The 19224-nt window shown below is 31.1% G+C and overlaps 2 protein-coding genes across 2 annotated transcripts; both read right to left on the reverse strand.

Annotated features, from left to right (window-relative positions):
* Positions 1 to 1687: 1687 nt before the first annotated feature.
* LOC108332096 (LRR receptor-like serine/threonine-protein kinase ERECTA) lies at positions 1688 to 9149 on the reverse strand. The gene is made up of 27 exons (XM_017567211.2): positions 8699 to 9149; positions 8476 to 8614; positions 8313 to 8384; positions 8128 to 8199; positions 7959 to 8030; positions 7784 to 7855; positions 7628 to 7699; positions 7449 to 7520; positions 7277 to 7348; positions 7123 to 7191; positions 6951 to 7022; positions 6787 to 6858; positions 6594 to 6665; positions 6442 to 6513; positions 6295 to 6366; positions 6137 to 6208; positions 5835 to 5906; positions 5689 to 5760; positions 5543 to 5614; positions 5270 to 5341; positions 4820 to 4888; positions 4636 to 4707; positions 4441 to 4514; positions 3442 to 3570; positions 3027 to 3374; positions 2556 to 2926; positions 1688 to 2249 (listed from the first exon to the last, which is right to left on the reverse strand). The coding sequence occupies exons 1-27, from the start codon at positions 8766 to 8768 to the stop codon at positions 1881 to 1883; spliced, it is 2934 nt and encodes a 977-aa protein (XP_017422700.1). The 5' UTR covers positions 8769 to 9149; the 3' UTR covers positions 1688 to 1880.
* Positions 9150 to 16186: 7037 nt separating this feature from the next.
* LOC108330512 (uncharacterized) lies at positions 16187 to 16885 on the reverse strand. The gene has a single exon (XM_017564993.2). The coding sequence runs from the start codon at positions 16868 to 16870 to the stop codon at positions 16322 to 16324; it is 549 nt and encodes a 182-aa protein (XP_017420482.1). The 5' UTR covers positions 16871 to 16885; the 3' UTR covers positions 16187 to 16321.
* Between the last annotated feature and the right edge of the window lie 2339 nt (positions 16886 to 19224).

A 19224-nucleotide genomic window follows, 5' to 3' on the forward strand; every position in this document is an offset into this window, starting at 1 on the left:
CATTCAAGTTCTTACACAATTTGAATTCAAAATCTTAACTTTCAGAATTTCTCTTATAATTTAACCTTTGTAATATCATTTCAACAGTCGTGATTTTTTTAAATTAATAAAAATATAAAATGCTCGTAAACCATAGCACATAATAGTTTATTTATTTTTATAATACTTACCTTCAAATTTTACGAAGAATGTGCTTCTTATTATTTACAGTATACTTTTGCGACTTTTTGCATATTTGTATAGCTTACCCCTCAAAGCTTAGTATAAGTATTTAAATCGACTGTAAAAAAAGTCAAAGATACCTTTGACATACGATAGCGATGTATATAAACTAAATTTAATAAAGAAAAAGAGTTACAGCATTTATAAGATTTAATTACAATACAATTTAAAAAAAAATAGTCTCTGCAATTTTAAAATGTATTCATGTTTTATTTCTCCATATATCATTTTTATTATTTTTTATTTTTTCCATAATAAAATTTAAAAAAGAGTAAAAAAAACACACATTTGACAAATTTATCTTCGGTAGACTACTAATATCTAAACCTGATGTTTTAATTATTTTAAATATTTTTTACTGTTTATTCACTTTTTTTATTTTATAACCTAATTAAAATACTTATATAAACAGTCCTCCTACCATGCACACTCGATTTTTCTTTTTTTCTAAAAATCATTTGAAGAGTAAAATAAATCGAAACAAAATGCCATTGGCATCAACGTATAAAGGAAGCAAAGGACAATTTTCATCTCTTCCTTCAGTTTTGTTTCTCCTTTGCTTTACGCTTCAATCCTTTATTAATTTTAACCTTTTACTCCACTTGTTATTGGTTTGGTAAGAGAGATAAAATCATTGAAACAAAAATTCATGCATCATTTTCAATATAGTTTTTATTTACTATAAAAGTACGTCATAAATTCATAATTTTTTACCCGAAATAATTCGCAAAACTAATCTCTATCTTTAGAAGCTTTACTATGATTCTTGCTAATGTAATCTATGATTGAAGTGCTTTTTACATAAGTTTATTTTGTTTACATAAACGTAATTGAGTTCAATTACAAAAAAAAATAATACATTCTATCCTTTAAGAAAAGTTAGACGAATAACTTGCATGGAAATATCCTTCAGTATTTGACAGAATTGTCCATTAATAAAACGATAAAATAATGTAATTTAGGGTAACCCGTTCTCATTGGCAAGGATTAGGAATAAAATGTTATAACTTATAATTAAGAAATCAAAACAGTATAAAGATTTAACTTAGGCTTCTCGAGGAAACATTCATAAGAGTATCTAGAAAAAAAAGAAATAAAAGAAAAACTGTAAAGTATAATTAATCAAAATAACGTTTTTAATTTAATTTGTGATATTTTAAAAAATTAATAAAATATAACATTTTCAATTTAATTTATATACAAAACTAATTTTAACTTGAAAAAATAAATGATTTTGTTTTCTTTCCTGTTATTTCCTTTTGAAAAATAGTGATAGAAAGATGTCTCCAAATCCTTAAGCCTGAATAAAATATATTGTTGCATCATCGCTTTCCTAAGAAAGAATCAATAAGAGCCTTTAATCTTGTAATCATCAATCCTTTAAGATTACACGACGGGGACAACTTATTTGTGCAAATTGCAATGTAATCTATTGTCTTTTTTCATTAGCATAATAGTATTATCATTGAATAAAGGTAGTACAATCAGTTTAATGGAAAAAGGTAGTACAATTAGTGCAGTGTAGATAAATGTAAGGCATTACACCAAAAAATTACTGGAGTGATTTTGTTACTAGTTTATCCAGATGGACCATATTGCATACATAGTATTTGACATATTTCCTCTATGGCTTAAATATACATTGATTCTTAAAGTGCTCACTCGCTGTTTTGAGATATTACTTCTCCAAATTTGAGGAAGAGTTGCGCATCAGAGGTGCTGATGGAGGGACAGTTGACCAGGTGTGGAGCTTTAAGATTGGCGTATTCATCCTTGTAGGATTGCATTTTCGCAGATGGCTGTGAATGAGGTAAAAGTACTTGCATTGGAACTGATTCTTTTGGTGGCACTAGACTCCCCAGAACGCGGGTCACCTCGTGCATTGTGGGTCTATCCACTGGTTGCTTCTTGGTGCACAAAAGGGCAAGCTGAAAAACCTTTTTTACTGCTCCCATGTCCTTGCATGTGGTACTGATATCTGGGTCAACGGTTTCCATTACAGCATCATTAGCTGTCTTGGATAAAATCTACGCAAATAAAGGGACTTAGATGTTAGAATATGAAAATTATGTTAGCAAATGAGTTAGGTATATGCCATAAATTATGGACTAAGGTAACAACACCAAAGGGTAACACTACTCAGCTTATTCATGCTATATATATCATGTCTTTTAAGGTAAAATCTTGTTCAGCTATGTAGGACCATACAATGCTATGGCTTTACGTCAAATATTAGAAATATAACTTATTTTTTGCATTTAACTATCTCAAAGCTCATGATGGGGCAAAAGAGATAACAGTCAAGAATTGTTTAAAATGAATGGAAGAGTCACCAGATGATGAAGGTTTGATTCGTTTTCCACAGCTTTCCTCCCAGTTAGAAGCTCAAGTAATACAATACCGTAGCTATACACATCAGACTTCTCAGTGAGACGAGAAGTTCTAGCATACTCGGGGTCTATGTAGCCAATGGTGCCCATTATGTAAGTGGAAGTGTGGGACTTAGAAGGGCATAGACTCTTTGCAATGCCAAAATCGGTGAGATGGGGCTCCAAGTCTTTGTCTAGTAATATATTAGATGATTTTACATCCCTGTGAATGATACGTGGACAGCAATCATGGTGTAGATAAGCGAGCCCTTGTGCTGATCCAAGTGCTATTTTTAGACGAACATCCCAATCAAGTTTTTTCTTCTTGGTAGGTCCTGAAAAACATGTGCATGAATAAAAGCGTTGCTTGGCTTGAAAGTTTGTAGCAAAGCATGCAACATTATCAACATCTTTCAAGCAAAAGCTTCAACTTACCATGTAAAAGATCCCACAGACTTCCATTTTCCATGTAATCATAAAAGAGGAGGTTTCCAAATGGAGACAGAGAGTAGCCTTGGAGACTGACCAGATTCCTGTGCTTAATGCTGCCAACTGTCTCAAGCTCAGTCTCAAACTCTTTCAAGCATTGGGGGTAGTGGGAATAGAGCTTCTTGATAGCCACTGGCTTGCAATTCTTAAGAACACATTTGTAAACTGTACTTGATGCACCATACCCAATTATATACTTCTCACTTAGGTTTTCAGTCATTCTCATTATATCATCATATACATGAAGTGCCATATTCATGTGAAGTATCACTAGCTTCGGAGGTGAGTAATTAACTGTGAAGAAGGAGAAATCAGTAGAGCATCATCTTCATTTTCTATAAGCACAGTTAAGATGAATTACCTGGTTTGTCAAAAGATCCTTCAGGGAAAGGAGCTGGATTGTGTTGTCGGCAAGCTGCAAAGAGCACCATGAAAAGAATCACGAGGGCACCTAGAGCAATTCCTAGGATAGCTGCCTTAGACAGGTTAACTGCATCATCAAAAAACATATTAGCTCATTATGCACACAAACTATTTAGTTCTAAATTGAACGATGTAATAGGAAGAACAAAGCGCCTTGTGTGACTTCCTCGCCAATCATCTTGAATGAATAACAGTATCATTTTGGAAAATAAAAACAAACATGTGAAACCCAGTTTTATTCTTCAAATGCTTCTATTTTAACAAAATGCCATTACTCCCATATTATTTGTGCAAGTGCTATTGAGAACCGATTTCTCAGTGGATATATTTTAACAAAGAATTGTTTAGGATTCAAGTTTGGAGGACACAATTTCTAAAAGGGGTATTTTTTTCATTTTGTAAAAATAAATAGAAAATTGTGTCCGTTTATTTCATTTAACGAAGGAAAAATTACAAAAGACAAATATGAAAGAGATATATAACAACAAAAATAACTTGAATAAAATAAACTTTGGCTTACAGACTATCTTTTTTATGTAATCAAGGGTCCAGATCACATCAGTCACAACATAAAAATGCCCACATGGCAGGAATCTAATAAAAAAACTGTATCAGACAGAAGTAGCAACCTAGACAACCTCAAGCACAAAACTATAAAAACAAAACATTGATGGGAAGATCTTTTAGGGGAGGAACTAGAGACTTTTAGGTGCTTATAGAACTATACAGTAGAACATAGATGGAAGGGAACATATTCTCCCATCTTAGAGTTCCAACGTTAACAATCCCTTACATTACCCAACATATTCTCACAAGAATAACAACCAAAATTAAAGTGGGAAGATCTTGAGGACTAGAGAAATTTTAATTACTGTAAAATCCATGAAACAAAAATATGAAGGAACAACATGGTATTCTGCTAGAAAGTTCAGCTGACCTCGTTCGGTAGGGTGAGACCCTTGACAAGATGAATCCAGCCAATAGCCACAGAGACCAGGGTTTCCAATGAAACTGCAAATAAAATGTGACGTCAATCAATCAATGAATCCAAACGAACATACTGATGGAAAGCTACATTGAGTTGAAAAATAGAAGCAATAGAGATAAAAGGTTCACCAGGAAATGGACTAACCTATCAGGAGAAAACCTGGAAAAATTGTTGCTTGTGGGAATAACACCAACTAAATTGTTGTAAGATACATTACTACAAAATTTTTAGTCAGTAACCAATCTGTTAGGTAAAAGTTATATGATCTTTCCAGAGAATTATAATGCCAAATTGTTCCAAAAGTAAAATCAGAAGAGACAGAACTTACATCAAAGAAAGACTAAGGCAATTTACAAGCGAAGACAAATCCCCTGATAATTTGTTCATTTCTAGTCTCCTGTAGAATTTCAAAACAAGAGATGTGATTAAAACATGTAAGAACCGCAGCAAAATTATCACTCTATCATGATTTGTCAACTCAAATTAACAAAATAAACCCAAGAACGAGAAAATTAGTTCTGGGTCTATTCAAGCAATTAAAGAAACTGATCTCAATACTCTATCAAATCTAAAGAACATAGATTCTAAGCATAGTTTTTGAGAAATTCGTCCAAAAAGACAGCATATATTGCAACAAATTTATGTATCTCTACCATCCAATAGAATTTAAGGAAGTTGGTTTACTGGCAAAAGAGATTTGCAAGTCCATAAAATATCATCAACTTATATTAACAAGAACTTATAAAACAAACATTGAATAAGGAAAAAGGAAGCTTACAAATATATCATGTTCTGAAGCTGACTAAGTTCTTCAGGGATCAAGCCAGAGAGTTTATTATTTGAAAGGTCACTGAAGTACAGAATCGTGAAAATAGTCAGTACAAAAGCCAATCATCTTATCTACTAAGGGAGAACGGCTACATGAATATAAAAAAGTTATTTAATCAGTTAAGCAAACTGTCTGGGATATTACTTAGTAGGAATAATAGTCAGTAACAAGAACCAACAAAAGACTTTTGATGTATTTTTATCCATAAGTTGATTGACTTACATATCCATGACACTTCTTAGATTACCAAATTCTGCCGGGATAAAGCCTGTTAAATGATTTCTGCTCAGATTCCTAGCAAAATTCTTACTCACAGTCAGTGAAAAGTAACATTCAAGATTTCAAAAGTAACTTGCTAAAACACTCACAACTTCAGAAGATGTTCCAAATCACCAATGGAAGAAGGAATGGAACCAACTATATTATTATTTGATATATCCCTGGAGGAAAACATCGATTAGAAAGAAATCATGGATATAGATATAAGAAGACATATTAAACTATTCATACTTACAATGTATCCAAATTTCCGATCCGTGAAAGTTCAATTGGAATAGACCCTTGAAAATTGTTTGAAGAAAGATTCCTAAGGATAGCCATCACAAGGACTTGAAGGAATCAGAATTAATTAAGAAAATAAGTAATTCGTTTAACTTTGAACTGCTAAGTGTTGGCCAACTCCAGTAGGACTCTAATAAGCATTTATAGAAGTTCATGCGTACTGCCATGTTTAGGGCCAACAGAACTAATCACAGTAGAACTAATTATGCAGATAAGATGAAACATTTAGCATATTAAAGTCAAGGTAAAACTTACAGATAGGTCATACTCTCCAAGCTTTGAAAAACTGAGGGAATTGTTCCACTCATCTTATTCCCATGCACATTGCTGATTATAACATCAGAGAATCCATCACCTTAATGTAACGAAAAAAAGTCCTTCTTACATAGTAATATACAAGGCTTACTACTTACAGGCTGTTGAGGTTTTTACATGAGCCGAGATTCTCGGGAATTGGACCCTCAAGGTTGTTATTGGCAACATTTCTGCAAGAATAATGTGTGACTGATAAAGCTACTCAACAACCAACAAAATATATAATTCATATTAACACCACTTACAAGTCAAACAGATCAGTAAGCTTTCCAAGCTCAGGCGGGATTGGTCCACTTAAAAGGTTATCATTCAATTCCCTGCACAGGAAGGTGAATCATTATAGGAAAAATTTAACCCAAGTTGCACCTAAAGTCAACTAATGACTAAAGCATATTACAAATAGTGAAGCTTTGTCATGTTGCCGAGCTCTGGGGGGATGAGACCAGTCAGCTTGTTTCCATACAAATACCTTCAAACATTACATAAATTTTATCCAATGAGTCTAAATATTTTCTGATACTTTTAATGCACACACTTAGGCACAAAATCAAACTTAAGATGTAAATTTTAAACTACTAACATACACTCACAGTTTCTCTGTGTAGGTCAAATTTCCCAATATAGGAGGGATTGGCCCACTTAGCATGTTACAGCTCAAATCTCTGTAGGAATGTCGAAAGAGAGATTAGTAAAGAGGAGGAAAAACATCAAGTCAACAAGGAAACTTCATAAAGTTTGTCAATCGAATACTTACAAGACAGTAATGGCTTGCATCAGACCGATAACTGATGGAATATAACCTGAGAGTTTATTGCCTTGCAATGACCTACCAAATTCAAACAAGTTTTTAGGAGCTTCTTAAATTATTAAAGTGGAAGACCACATCATTCTTTTTGAAAATATCTGACAGAGAACACAATACATACAGAGTTGCTACTTGTAGGAAACCAATATTGAATGGTATCTCTCCAGATAGCTTGTTGTAAGATAAATCCCTGACATCAATAGAACATATCAAAAAGAAAAGTGAAAACATGGTGAGATAAAGTCTGTGATACAGATACAGTTAGATATACATACAAGATCTCGAAACCAGTACAATTGCCTATGTTTTCAGGAATACTGCCTGTCAAGCTATTGTTTCTCACGTCACTGCAAAATGGAAGGACGATAATAATTACTTCCCTACCACACCAAGTAAATGTATACTTTCAGGACATTAAATAAAAGGAGAGCCAGTGTAGTAACTTACAAATACCACAATCCAGTTAACTGGCATATGTCTGGAGAAAGTGAACCCGACAAATTGTTACCTCGCAAGCCACTGTCATAGGAAAATGAAACAAAAAGATTAACAGCAAGATCACATCATAGATTTCATTGCATAAGTAATTTAAATGATGGGTTTCACTAAATATACAATATACTCACAGATATTGCAAAACTTCATTCCAGTATATAAGTCTTGGTATCTCACCACTGAGATTATTCTGTGCCAGGTCTCTGGAACAGAACCGATTTTCAAAAACTCTATAGATACTAAATTGATCCTTTAGACGAAAGAGAGAAAATGGAAAAATGACTTACAGAATCTTCAAGTTAGGAACCTGAGAGAGAGTTGAAGGAATTGGTCCAATGAGCTGATTATTTTTCAAGATTCTGAGAGCAGATTAAAAAAAGGGGGGGAAATACTTGTCATAACCATGGCATAGCCTAGGCAAATAAAAACCCCAACGAAAGGGAAACCCTCGCAAGAACTCACAGATTTTCCAGTTGTTTCATCTTCGAAATTGAAAACGGTATATCTCCCCGAATCTCATTAAAAGAGAAATCTCTGACAACACAGTAAAAGGAAAAAGTTCCCCATTAAACATTTTCACTCGGCAGCCAAAACTATCAATGGAATTCAGTTCTTCGGGTATGAAACATACACGTTTTTCAAAGAGGAACAGTCACCAAGCTCATCAGGTATCTGCCCAGATAAACGGTTTTCCTTGAGATCACTGTTTAAACAACACATGCATACAGAAGGGCATTGGTTTACAAAGCCTCAAGTTTGAGAATTGCAAATAAAACTAAGAGCCTAAATAAAGTTAAAACATGAAGCAGTAAGTACATTGAGACCAATCTGCTAAGCCTCCCTAATGCAGGTGAAATCTCGCCTTCAAGATTCAATCCTGAAAGATTCCTGTAAGAAAAAAAAAGCAATGAAAAACGAAAAGAAGATCCTTATTGAAGCACATGATACACTACTCAACAACAAGAAGAGTGGTACTTACAGTGCAACCACATTGAAAGTGACATTTTCACAAGTAACCCCTCTCCAGACACAATAATCTGAAGAAGGTGTGTCAGTCCAGTCAAACAGAACGTTATCCACATCCCTCAACGACTTCTTCATCTCCAACAAAGTTGCTCCTTCAATTCAAACATGCACATTGAGCTCGTAAACCAGAGGAACAAAAGAAAACAAACCGTGTCTGGTTAGAGAAAAGGCCTCACCGTCGTGAGATTTCACCAAATCCAAACGAAGGAGAAGAACCGGAAGAAGGAATCCAAACCAAAACGCCATAACAGCACCAAATGCAAGAACCACGAAAGAGAAGGCTTTGAGAGGTTCAGAATAGAACTCGTTCAAATGATGTGATGGGATAACATGCTTTTTTCTGGTTTTGAAGGGTGTGTTACAGAAGAAGCAGTGCTTTGTTTTGTAATCACGTCACATCACCCTGGCACATAGACTCTCTCTCTCTCTCTCTCTCTCTCTCTCTCTCTCTGTAATACCATGCTTGCTGGGTAGAATTACTAGTTATAATACTAAAATTAATGGAGTGATGTGAAGTGAATAAATTAATGGACTAAAGTTAAAACTATCTGGCAGCGGTTCTGCTACAACCTGCAACACTGTAGCAGAGTCTCTATCTACGTACCAAGCAGGGAGGTCCAGCTTTCTCTTTCTCTTTGTTTGTTTTCTCTCTCTTAACTTAATTACACTATGTGGTGGTAGCTGTAGTGGGATCTTATTTCAGCAATTGCAAATTATACCATGGCATGGTCTTAATTGACGTGGGAAAGGGTCGTTTTCACTTTGTGTTCTTGTGTTGTGAGAGTGATGCAAGGCAATAAGGAGATCCATTTGAGATGAGATGACAGAGACACCTTTCTCTTTACCGTTCACACTTCTCTCTGCCAATCTCCCAACACTTCCTCTTTCCATGATTATTTTTGAGTTTGTGTGTTTCTCTCCTTCAATGCCTTGTTGTTTATTATTTGAAAGGAGCTATCTTTCTTTGCTCTCTTTGTCAAATACTACTGCAACGTCTTTTAGATCAATAGGGTTTGTTGCTAAATACATGCAACTCGTTAAAATTAAGGTTTTTTCATTTGTTAATGGTGAGATTATGAATGGGGAAGTGTAATTTATCTGAAAAAGAAAGGGTACGTGATCTGAGATTTAAAAGAAATCGTAGTGTTTTGTATTATAGCAACGTACAACGTAAATGATTGTATAGTTGGAACATGTAAATTATACTAAGGGGACAGTGACGTATCTGTCTATCTTAATGGCTTCTTTGATATGCAAAAATCCCATGAAAATGAACACACGAGTTTTTCTTAGATACTTAAAAATTGTGTGGATATCCATGGCTATGAGAATAGTGTTCTTTATTTTTAGAGGTCTTGTTTTATGTTCGGAACTAAACAAGAGAACCAGAATTCAAACTTTACTTTAGGTTTGGTCGCACTGTTTTTTATGAATCGAGGACAAAAAGATATATGTAGTTTTTCTATATCTATTATTTTAAAATGCAAAAAAAAAGTATAGAAAATACTTATGTGATTCTCATTAAATGTGCTGAACAAATAATACAGAATAAAGTTTTTTGTTAATAAATGTGTTTTTTTATCTGCTGACACTTTTCTTTCTTTAAAACAGACAACATGGTAGCCAGTGATTTTTTCTACCAATCATCAATCATAATTTGTTTTATTACACAAGTAAAAGGCGAAAAATATTTGTGACCCACTACAATTAAATCTTAAGATAATAAATAAATAAAAATGCTATGTATAATTAAACTTTACTATCATTGAAAATTTTGAACGCAATTTTTTTTCTTGAAAATTTAAAGAAATTAATGACAAAAAAATTAATAAATTGAAAAAAAAAATCTATTTTGTTTGAGCCGGATTGGATTTGAAAAAAATGTAATTTTTTTATGCGGATTAGTTTTCAACTCGGCTCACCACACCGGCTCGCCAGGTTGAACCCATGTTGAGTCAGGTTAACTCACCTAATTTAATTTAATTATTTATTATTTTGTATTTCAATATTATTAATTAACATTTTTTTATCATATTGTAGATAGTGGTAAAGAAGAAGATGTTTAAAAAGAGAAAAATATTATAGATTTATCTATTTAAGACTCTAATATTATAAATAGACAAGTGATATAAAAATTATCAATATTAAAAACTTATTTGTTTGTCTTTTGTACATGTTTTTGGATTAAGCCTAGATTGTATGTTACTTTTTTTTTTATTTTGAATTGTCTTTGATATTAACATCATTTTCTTGTGATTTTTTATTTAAAACAAACTTATAATTAAATGAACCAGTGATCAACCCGTTTAACCCACCAATTTATGGTAGATCGAGTCAGATTCGAATTTTTTTAGCTCGCTAATAAGTGAGTCGGATTGAGTTAACTCGTTAAGTGACTAATTCGTAGTGAATCGAACTAGGTCAAGTCGGATTACCCTATTTGACAACTATAAATAAAAGGATGCATATCAAATTCACTCTATCTTCAATAAAAAAACTCTTACCCTTATTATTCAATAACTTGTTCAAAATATTATAATAAAAAAAACATAGGAATTTGTTTAAGTGTTTAATAAAGTTTCTATAAATCCTATTACTAAAATACTCCTACTAAGACGAATAAGCGGAACGAGAAGGGTTTTTCATGATACCGGATATGAAAGCATTAATGAGTAGTTTGATTTATAGGTTTATGGTTTATTTTAGTTATCATAAAACTTTTTATTTAATTAAGTTTCAGTATTTGTTGAATAAAATTAATTTGGTAGTTTTTTTAAACTAGTGTTAATTATACTTGAAAGTGTTATGTATAAAACAAATATCATGTGTTAAAATCTTTAGAATATACCATCGATCAAAATCTTCAATGTGTTATATATCAAAGAATCTCATAATAAAAAACTATTCATATTTTGACATATAGAAATGATACAAATTTTAACATGTAATTTGTCAAATTATACAAATATATTTCAAACATATTATATAAAAATAATTACAAAAACTAAAATAAATCATGGAACTGAATACAATAATCAAATTATTAATTAAGTCAAGAAAGTGAAGCAAAGCAATTTTATATTCTTTTTACTTGTATTCATAAAATAAATAATTGCCGAGTAGCCTCTTGCTATTTATGGTAAATAAAAATAAATTGTTTTAGTAAAAAGATCTATCTTTGTAAGAAATTTATATTGTTTCGTACCAAGCTCAATAACTCGAATAAATCAAGAAGTTCAATCCAATATTGCCTTCAAACATTACGGATGATATAATAATGTAACTCCCTGAAATGAGAGAACATCTCACGATGTTCAAAAGATTGATAATTTTTTCTTCAAAATCAATAAGTAACGTCTGCATCTACACACATAGTGTAATTTACTAAAATATATAAATAGTATAATATTTAACCAGCAAAAATATTTATTATTTAAAAGTATATTAATATAAAAAATTTAATTAAGTTTTAAGTTTTACACATATTTAAATATTTTCAAATATTTTTAATTGAGTGTTTTTTAAATTAATTATTTTATTAAATGTTAAAAACACTATATTTTTAATTAACGATCTAATCTTTTCATCAATTAAATTGATGTGATTGTTATTTTATATTATCATTGTTTATGTATCATTCCACTTAAAACAAAAATAATTAAGTTTAAATTTTTCATAAGTTTGAATATTTTAAATTAAATTCACATTAAAAATAATTGTTTTATTGAGTTTAAAACTTTCATATTTTTCAATTGATTTTGTATAGACTGTGATTATTGAACCGTTTAATTTTATAATATCACATAAAACAACACAAACTTTGACAATAAAAAAAAATTATAATGTATGATTAGTAAAGATATATTTACTTGACTTGTAGTATAAGAATGTGTTTGCTTATAGGTATTTTTCTTTTTAACCCTTTGTTCAATTGAATGGAAGTAGATTTGAGATAAAGTGAGTGAATGGATTTGAAGGTAAATTTTTTGTTGTTTATTTAAGTGGATTTGAAGGTAAGTGAGAGTGAATTTGGAAGTAAATTTTTTTAATTTGTCACATCAATCAAATCTTACACTAATTCTCACAAATTTTATTTCAAAATCCACTCTCATTTACCTCTAAATCCACTCAAATAAATAACAAAAAATTTATCTTTAAATATTCTCAAATTCATTCAATCACTCTTTGTAAAATTCAGTGAACAAAACCTAAAAGAATCCATGAAGATAGATTTTTTATTAAAATGATTTTCTTGAGATAATTGAAAGTAAGTCAAGTTGTTGACGAATTGTGAAACAGAAGGTTTTTTTTTAATCATGTGTGATATGCATTTGAAGGGATTTAATGCTAAATATCATTTTCGTCTTTATAATTTTCATAATTCCACCATTTTGACATTGAGAATGTGAGACCATCAACGCTGTAATCGATTTTGTGAAGGAATAACTAATTCTATATTCACCTGGAACCCATTCCAGACAATGTATTACAATGTCATTAATCAATTAAATATATATATATATATATATATATATATATAAATTTTAAATAACATATTTTGACTTTACTTGAACAATATTTTTATTTACTTTTATATTTTTTAATTTTAATTTATTTTATCTATAAAAATGTTATTAATAAATATCATTTTATATTATTTTTATCACTAAAAACATTTTGATAATATTTAATTTCTATCTATTAAAACATTATTTTATCCATTACATTAGATAAATCTTACCAAATTTACTTCTAAATTCATTTTAATCACATCCAAATTCTTAAAAAAAAACATACAATTTATTTTTAAATATTCTCAAATTCATCTAATTTCTCTCCCTTAAATCATTCATCTCAAATCATTTATCTCAAATGAACTTATCCTTAATATTTATATAGATATAAAGTGAAAAAAATGATTTCTTTTACATATTTAAAACGCATTTATATATGTACCAATAATGTTACATAAACCTATAAAGTCTTAAAAATAGGTTAAATATCTGTTTTTATCAACACATACTTAATATAAATAATTTTCAAAAAACATTTATTTATTATTTTTCTATTTTGCATCACTTCAAATTTCAATCTGCTTGGAAATTTAAAGTTTTAAAAGTTAGGTCCGACAAAACTTCGTTGAATTATTAACTCACTTGTATAAAGTTATATTGGTAATTTTGTGATTAACTTTCTCATCTACTTATACATTATTGTGTGTTAATTATACTAGAGAATGTTACAACTTCGTGAAATAAATTTAAATAATTTTAGAAGTTATAGTTAAAGTAGTGTATATATTGTTGAGTGTTATGTGAATATGATAATGATATTTTGAGAACATTGTTTTGACAACATTTTAATATTATTTATGTGTTATCATGTGATTGATCCAAAATTACTTCACAATTAATAATAATAATTATAAATACTAACATAAATTAATCAGGTAATGATAGATGTTAAAATGTTGTTAAAGTATTATTTTCCTATGTGAATATAGGTTAATAAAATAAGTGAGTTAAATGTATTAATGATTTAATTTAAAATATTTGAATGGATGAAGTTGCGTGACCTGAAAGAGGAAATAAAGTTATTGGGAATTGGAAGGTTCTTTCTACTTTTATCCTAAGTAACATCATCAATGATGATGATTCATGTTGCACTTCCTTTGCACTGTGTTCGTTTTGATAAAATTTACTGTTATCATTGATCAATGAAGACGGATTTGAAATTATATGCACGTTCGTTTTAAAGGATTTGCAAGCGAGGGAAACCACCGAAGCTTTACACAGATTTATTCCTATTGTCAGTTTTACCCTTATATAAAAATGTTGGAATGTAATATTTAGAAGGGATGAATTAATAATAATAACAATAATAATAATAATATATTATTATTGTTATTATTATTTTATTAAAATAATTTTTTTATAATATTAAAATTAATTTTAAAAATTAATGTTAATTTTTTACTTTTTATAAATCTTTTTACAATTAAATATACCATTAACAATTATCATTTTATATTACATTAAAAACTATGAGCATTTTGGTAATCTTCAATTTTTATCAATTAAACAAATTTTTTTATCTGTCACATCAATCTAATCCTATACTAATTCTCACAAACTTTACTTTTAAATCTACCCTCAATTACCTACAAATTCACTCAAAAAAACAACAAAAAAAATTAACTTCAAATTCACTCAAATCATCTCTCTCAAATCATCTCTCACAAATCACTACAAAACAACAAAGACTTGGTGTTATGTTAAATAGGACAGGTCCCACCCCGCTACCTTCTATTTTCGTAAATAGGACCATCCTATACCATACACTCCCTTCTTTTTCATTTCTACTTACTATTCCTACTTTATTTACAAACCAATTACATCTTAAAACCACTTTTTCTTCCTATCTCAACAGAAAATATTCTCCTTTTATTTAATTTTACCGGAATATTCTGAGCAAAATTTATATCAAATCACAATATAAAAAAAAACAAATTAGCAAGGGAATTGAATTTTTTTTATAAATATAATAAATATAAATAATTATGAGGTATATTCATTAAAAAATAACCCTAATTATACTTATAAAATCAGTCTGGATGGAATGTCTATTTCTATTAAAATAATGATTATTAACAATAACATACTAATATCTCATAAAAATAATAATTATAGTATTTAACTGTTAATATTAGTTATAATATTGCTCAAAATAAATATAAATTTAGACTAAAAAAAATTAATGTACCTGTTCTTTAATTTGTCTACTAAATTAAATAGTGATAATATATTTACTAATCCATTTAAACTTTAATATTTCGTATTTTGAAATTTATAAATACTACCTACTAGATTTTGTGTTTGTAAGGTTTCGTATAATGTACTTGGTATACTAGAAAAAAAATTTGAGATTATTAATTGTTTAATAAAATAGAAATGTATAAGAAAAAAAATCAACTCAAATGTGTCTACGCACCCAAGAGATACCACTTTTTTAAGGGAATACATTTTTTCTATATATAGATAATCTTGTAAATTATGTTCCAGTTTATTAATTTGATCATATACTTTATCATTTAATTAATTATACTTTATGAATCTTGTCGCTTTAATATCTTCTTGCACATCATTTATTTTTTATTTTAAGCGTTTCATTATTGTTATATTTTGATTATGCAGCAGAGTGTTGACTTGTTAAAAAAGTGGTTTTATCAACGAAAAACGCCATTTTTGTAGCAAACACCTCCCCTACATTTATTCTAAACAATGTTATGTGTAAAATAAAAGAGAAACAAAGAAGAAGTTGACGATATGATATAGATAAAAAAAATTATATAAATTGTGATGTGAGTATCACAAAATTTTAGTTAGTATATTTACCCTGTATCTTTCCTTTGATAAGAAATATATAGTTAAGGTTTTATAAAGTGAAAATATGATTTTAAATCATTTGACACTGGTAATTTATCATTTTACAGTATGTTTATTTTGCTACTACGTATTCTAGTTAATTTATTTTTATCTATTTTGTTTTAAAAGTATAATATCTTACACTAAATTTTTTAAAATAATAAATTAACGTGTATATTGTATAAGATGTTGTTCTAAGATAACAGGGTGCCTTATTCTAGCATAGTATGTGTGGGCGCCTTCACTCGCTAGTTAAATGTCTCATTCACCAACCTAACTAAAAGCTGAACCACCTTGTCGAGCAAAAAATCTAGGATTTACAAAACGTGGAGACAAAAAGACAGAAACATAGGATTGAGAGATGGTAAGTAGCATCTAAGATTGAACGCCCATCATTCTCTTGTTGATGGCGACGGCAATGTTGCAGAGTTGGCGAAAGCTTACACTCCTTCTGGAGAGAATGTCATCGTCTCCGGGGATGGAATCGTCACATGTGTCGATTGCAGCCAGGGCTGCCTTCATCCACAATAGGGCATCTCTCTTATCGTCGGACAAAACGGAAGCAATAGTGTCTTGAATTTGACTTTCTGCATCCAACAGATTCTCCTTGCAATCAGCCAGCCCCTGTTGTATTGCCGGTTCCAAGTTCGGGTCATCGATCATCTTCTTCGCGTCCACTAATATGCCGCTGGCGTTTTCCGCCGCGGCCTTCAGCGTTATTATTGCCAGGTCCTTTAGGGTGGCTTCTGGGCTGCTTGGATCCGTCGAAAGCACCTTCATGCACAATTCATTGTTTCCCCTTGTCTTGCACACACTTTTTATTAGCTCTTTGCCTCGCATTTCTGCAGCACCGGCTTCGTGATGCGCTACGATAACACACATGCACGTGGCCAATAGCCAGAAGAAATTTCCTTTGCTTCCCATTTTCTTTTGCTTAGCTTCCCCTCCCACGTTACAACGCTTTCGGTTTATAATCTCAAATATGTTTGTTACAATGCCACGGTAGAGGTAGCGATGCGCTGCGCCTCTGTTTTTTATGGCTAAATTCAGGACCTTTTCTATTTCTTTGTTGTCGTTTTATTACCACACATTTTGCTTTTTCTTAATGCACCCCGGACTTAGCCCACTTAACGGGCTTTTAGGTTTACTTCTTGTGGGGGCCCATTTAGCACTCCACATTTCACAAATATAATAAGAAATCAAATTCTAACCTCGTTTATTCAGATTAATATTAGCTACAACTGTCCTAGTAAATAAATAAAAAAAATCTATAAGAGGATGGAAAAGTGAGTGATTATTGCATTTGTATCAAGTAATTTGCGGATGATTAGAATGAGGGAATTTATGGGATGTAGAGCAGAGATTGAAGAGAAAGATAACTCAATCGAAATAAAATTACCATTTCGGCTGTCATGGCTATGCTATGCTCGTGAAGAAGTTCCCTTGAGAAAGAAGTCCTTTAAAAAAGAACTATTTCAAGTAAAAATATTTTACAATAATTAAAATAAAAATCTTATATAGATAAATACTAGAAAACATATAACAAAATACATTCATTTTACAAATATTTCAAGTATATATAAGTATAATTAACTAATTCAATAGTTTAGTTCATCTAAAAGTTGTCAGAACTCATTAAAACTCACTAAGAAACCCCATTTGAGTGGAAGCCAAGTGTCAAGAAGAGAGTTTAGAATTTCAGAGTGGAAAACAGGTGACCGCAGGAGATTGAACGTTCGGTTTTGACGGTAGAAGTAAAATTCAAAGTTTTCAAAAATGCACGTCACTTCTGCATGCACCCTTTTTCTCCAAAGTTTTGAACTTTCATTTTCTCCTCATCCTCTCTAAAAAGCTCTTACTTCTCTCTAAGAAATCTTACTCTTTTCTTCCTCCGATCACCACTCAGCACCATTTCCATTCTCCCGGCGTCGAGGGCGTCCGTTTGAACCGATCAGTTTCGGATTTTGGACTGATAAGTTCATCTCTCTCAGCCGAGTGGTTTTTCTGTACATGCAAACTCAGTTTTTGGTTGCATGAGTTTCTTAACCCCTTTCTGAACGCCTTTCTGGTTTTTCATTTGGTTAGTTTCGTAAATCGCGATCGTAGTCTTCTAAGACATTGGTGGTGAGCTATTCTGTTCAAATTGTGAACGTTCGGTTACGCTTAGAGGTAAGGGAAGCTTATATAATTTGACTTTGATTCTTGCATTGAATGCTGATATGTTTGGGTGCTTACTGTATGATTATGAAGTATGTTTATTACCATGTTTTGGCTGTTTGAATGTATGGAGAAAAATGTTGATGAATGTATTAATGAGACTATGAATTCTAAGTCAGTATTTCCATGTGAAAATTGATGTTTGTCACTGAAGGTTATTGATCATTCAGTTACCATTGAGTATTCGGTTTTGGACCAAGCGTTGTTTTCATTAGCGTTCATTCTTAATAAGTGTTTGGTATTAGTCCAGCGCTCGTTCAATTATAATTTTCGGTTTCTATTGGACTCTGTTGAAACTGGATTCTTTCATTTGGAGAGAATTCCAGTTAAGGAACGAGCGTTTTTCGTTTTGTAATATTTGTAAATAATCGTTCGGCCAAGGGTAGTCCTTCCTTGGTGTTTGGTTATAAACCTAAAATGGTATTCTATATTACTTAAATATACATATGTATTTGTATATTCGTTCTTCCTTGATGACTATTTAAATGGTATCTTATTATATTTATCAAACCTTTATTCTATAAGTTTAGTAGTGTTCGGTCTTACACTAAGCGCTCGTACTAAGTAGTGCTCGGTCTTACACCAAGCGCTCGTACTAAGTAGTGCTCGGTCTTACACCAAGCGCTCGTACTAAGTGGTGCTCGGTCATACACCAAGTTCTCGACATTGATTCCTTAATCTAATTTTAAAATAAGTGCATTCGACCAAAACCAATAACGTTCGGTCTCTACAGTGCTTGGTATTCGACTAGCACTCGTTTTACTTGATGATAACTCATACATAAGCTAAGTATTTATAGCGGTCGGTTTCTTCACACACTTCCGTCACTTATTATTATTTGATGTTCTACAGTATCAGTTTCTAATGGTGTTCGGCCTAGAGTCTTAGTATTCGGCCTAGGCTTATTGGCATTCGGTCTAAACTCTCATGAGTCAATTCATTAAATTGGCTCACCTTGTAAATAATGTTCGATTCTATTAGTCTTTGAGAAATATTATTGTAATTGGTCTCTTTCATAACCCCGATAGTAACTCTCTCGGTTTTGATTTGTTTTGGAACTG

This window comes from Vigna angularis, chromosome 4, assembly GCF_016808095.1.
Source record: "Vigna angularis cultivar LongXiaoDou No.4 chromosome 4, ASM1680809v1, whole genome shotgun sequence".
NCBI classification, from domain to species: Eukaryota; Viridiplantae; Streptophyta; class Magnoliopsida; order Fabales; family Fabaceae; genus Vigna; species Vigna angularis.

What these genes read in the sequence shown, in the direction of transcription:
- LOC108332096 (XM_017567211.2), bottom strand. Translation starts at nt 8,768, where the DNA reads ATGGCGTTTTGGTTTGGATTCCTTCTTCCGGTTCTTCTCCTTCGTTTG. An exon ending in ATCGGAAATTTGGATACATT is followed by an intron (nt 5,761 to 5,834) that starts GTAAGTATGAAT and finishes GTTTTCCTCCAG; the next exon opens with GGATATATCAAATAATAATA. An exon ending in TCCAGGTTTTCTCCTGATAG is followed by an intron (nt 4,515 to 4,635) that starts GTTAGTCCATTT and finishes TTTTATTTGCAG; the next exon opens with TTTCATTGGAAACCCTGGTC.
- LOC108330512 (XM_017564993.2), bottom strand. Translation starts at nt 16,870, where the DNA reads ATGGGAAGCAAAGGAAATTTCTTCTGGCTATTGGCCACGTGCATGTGT.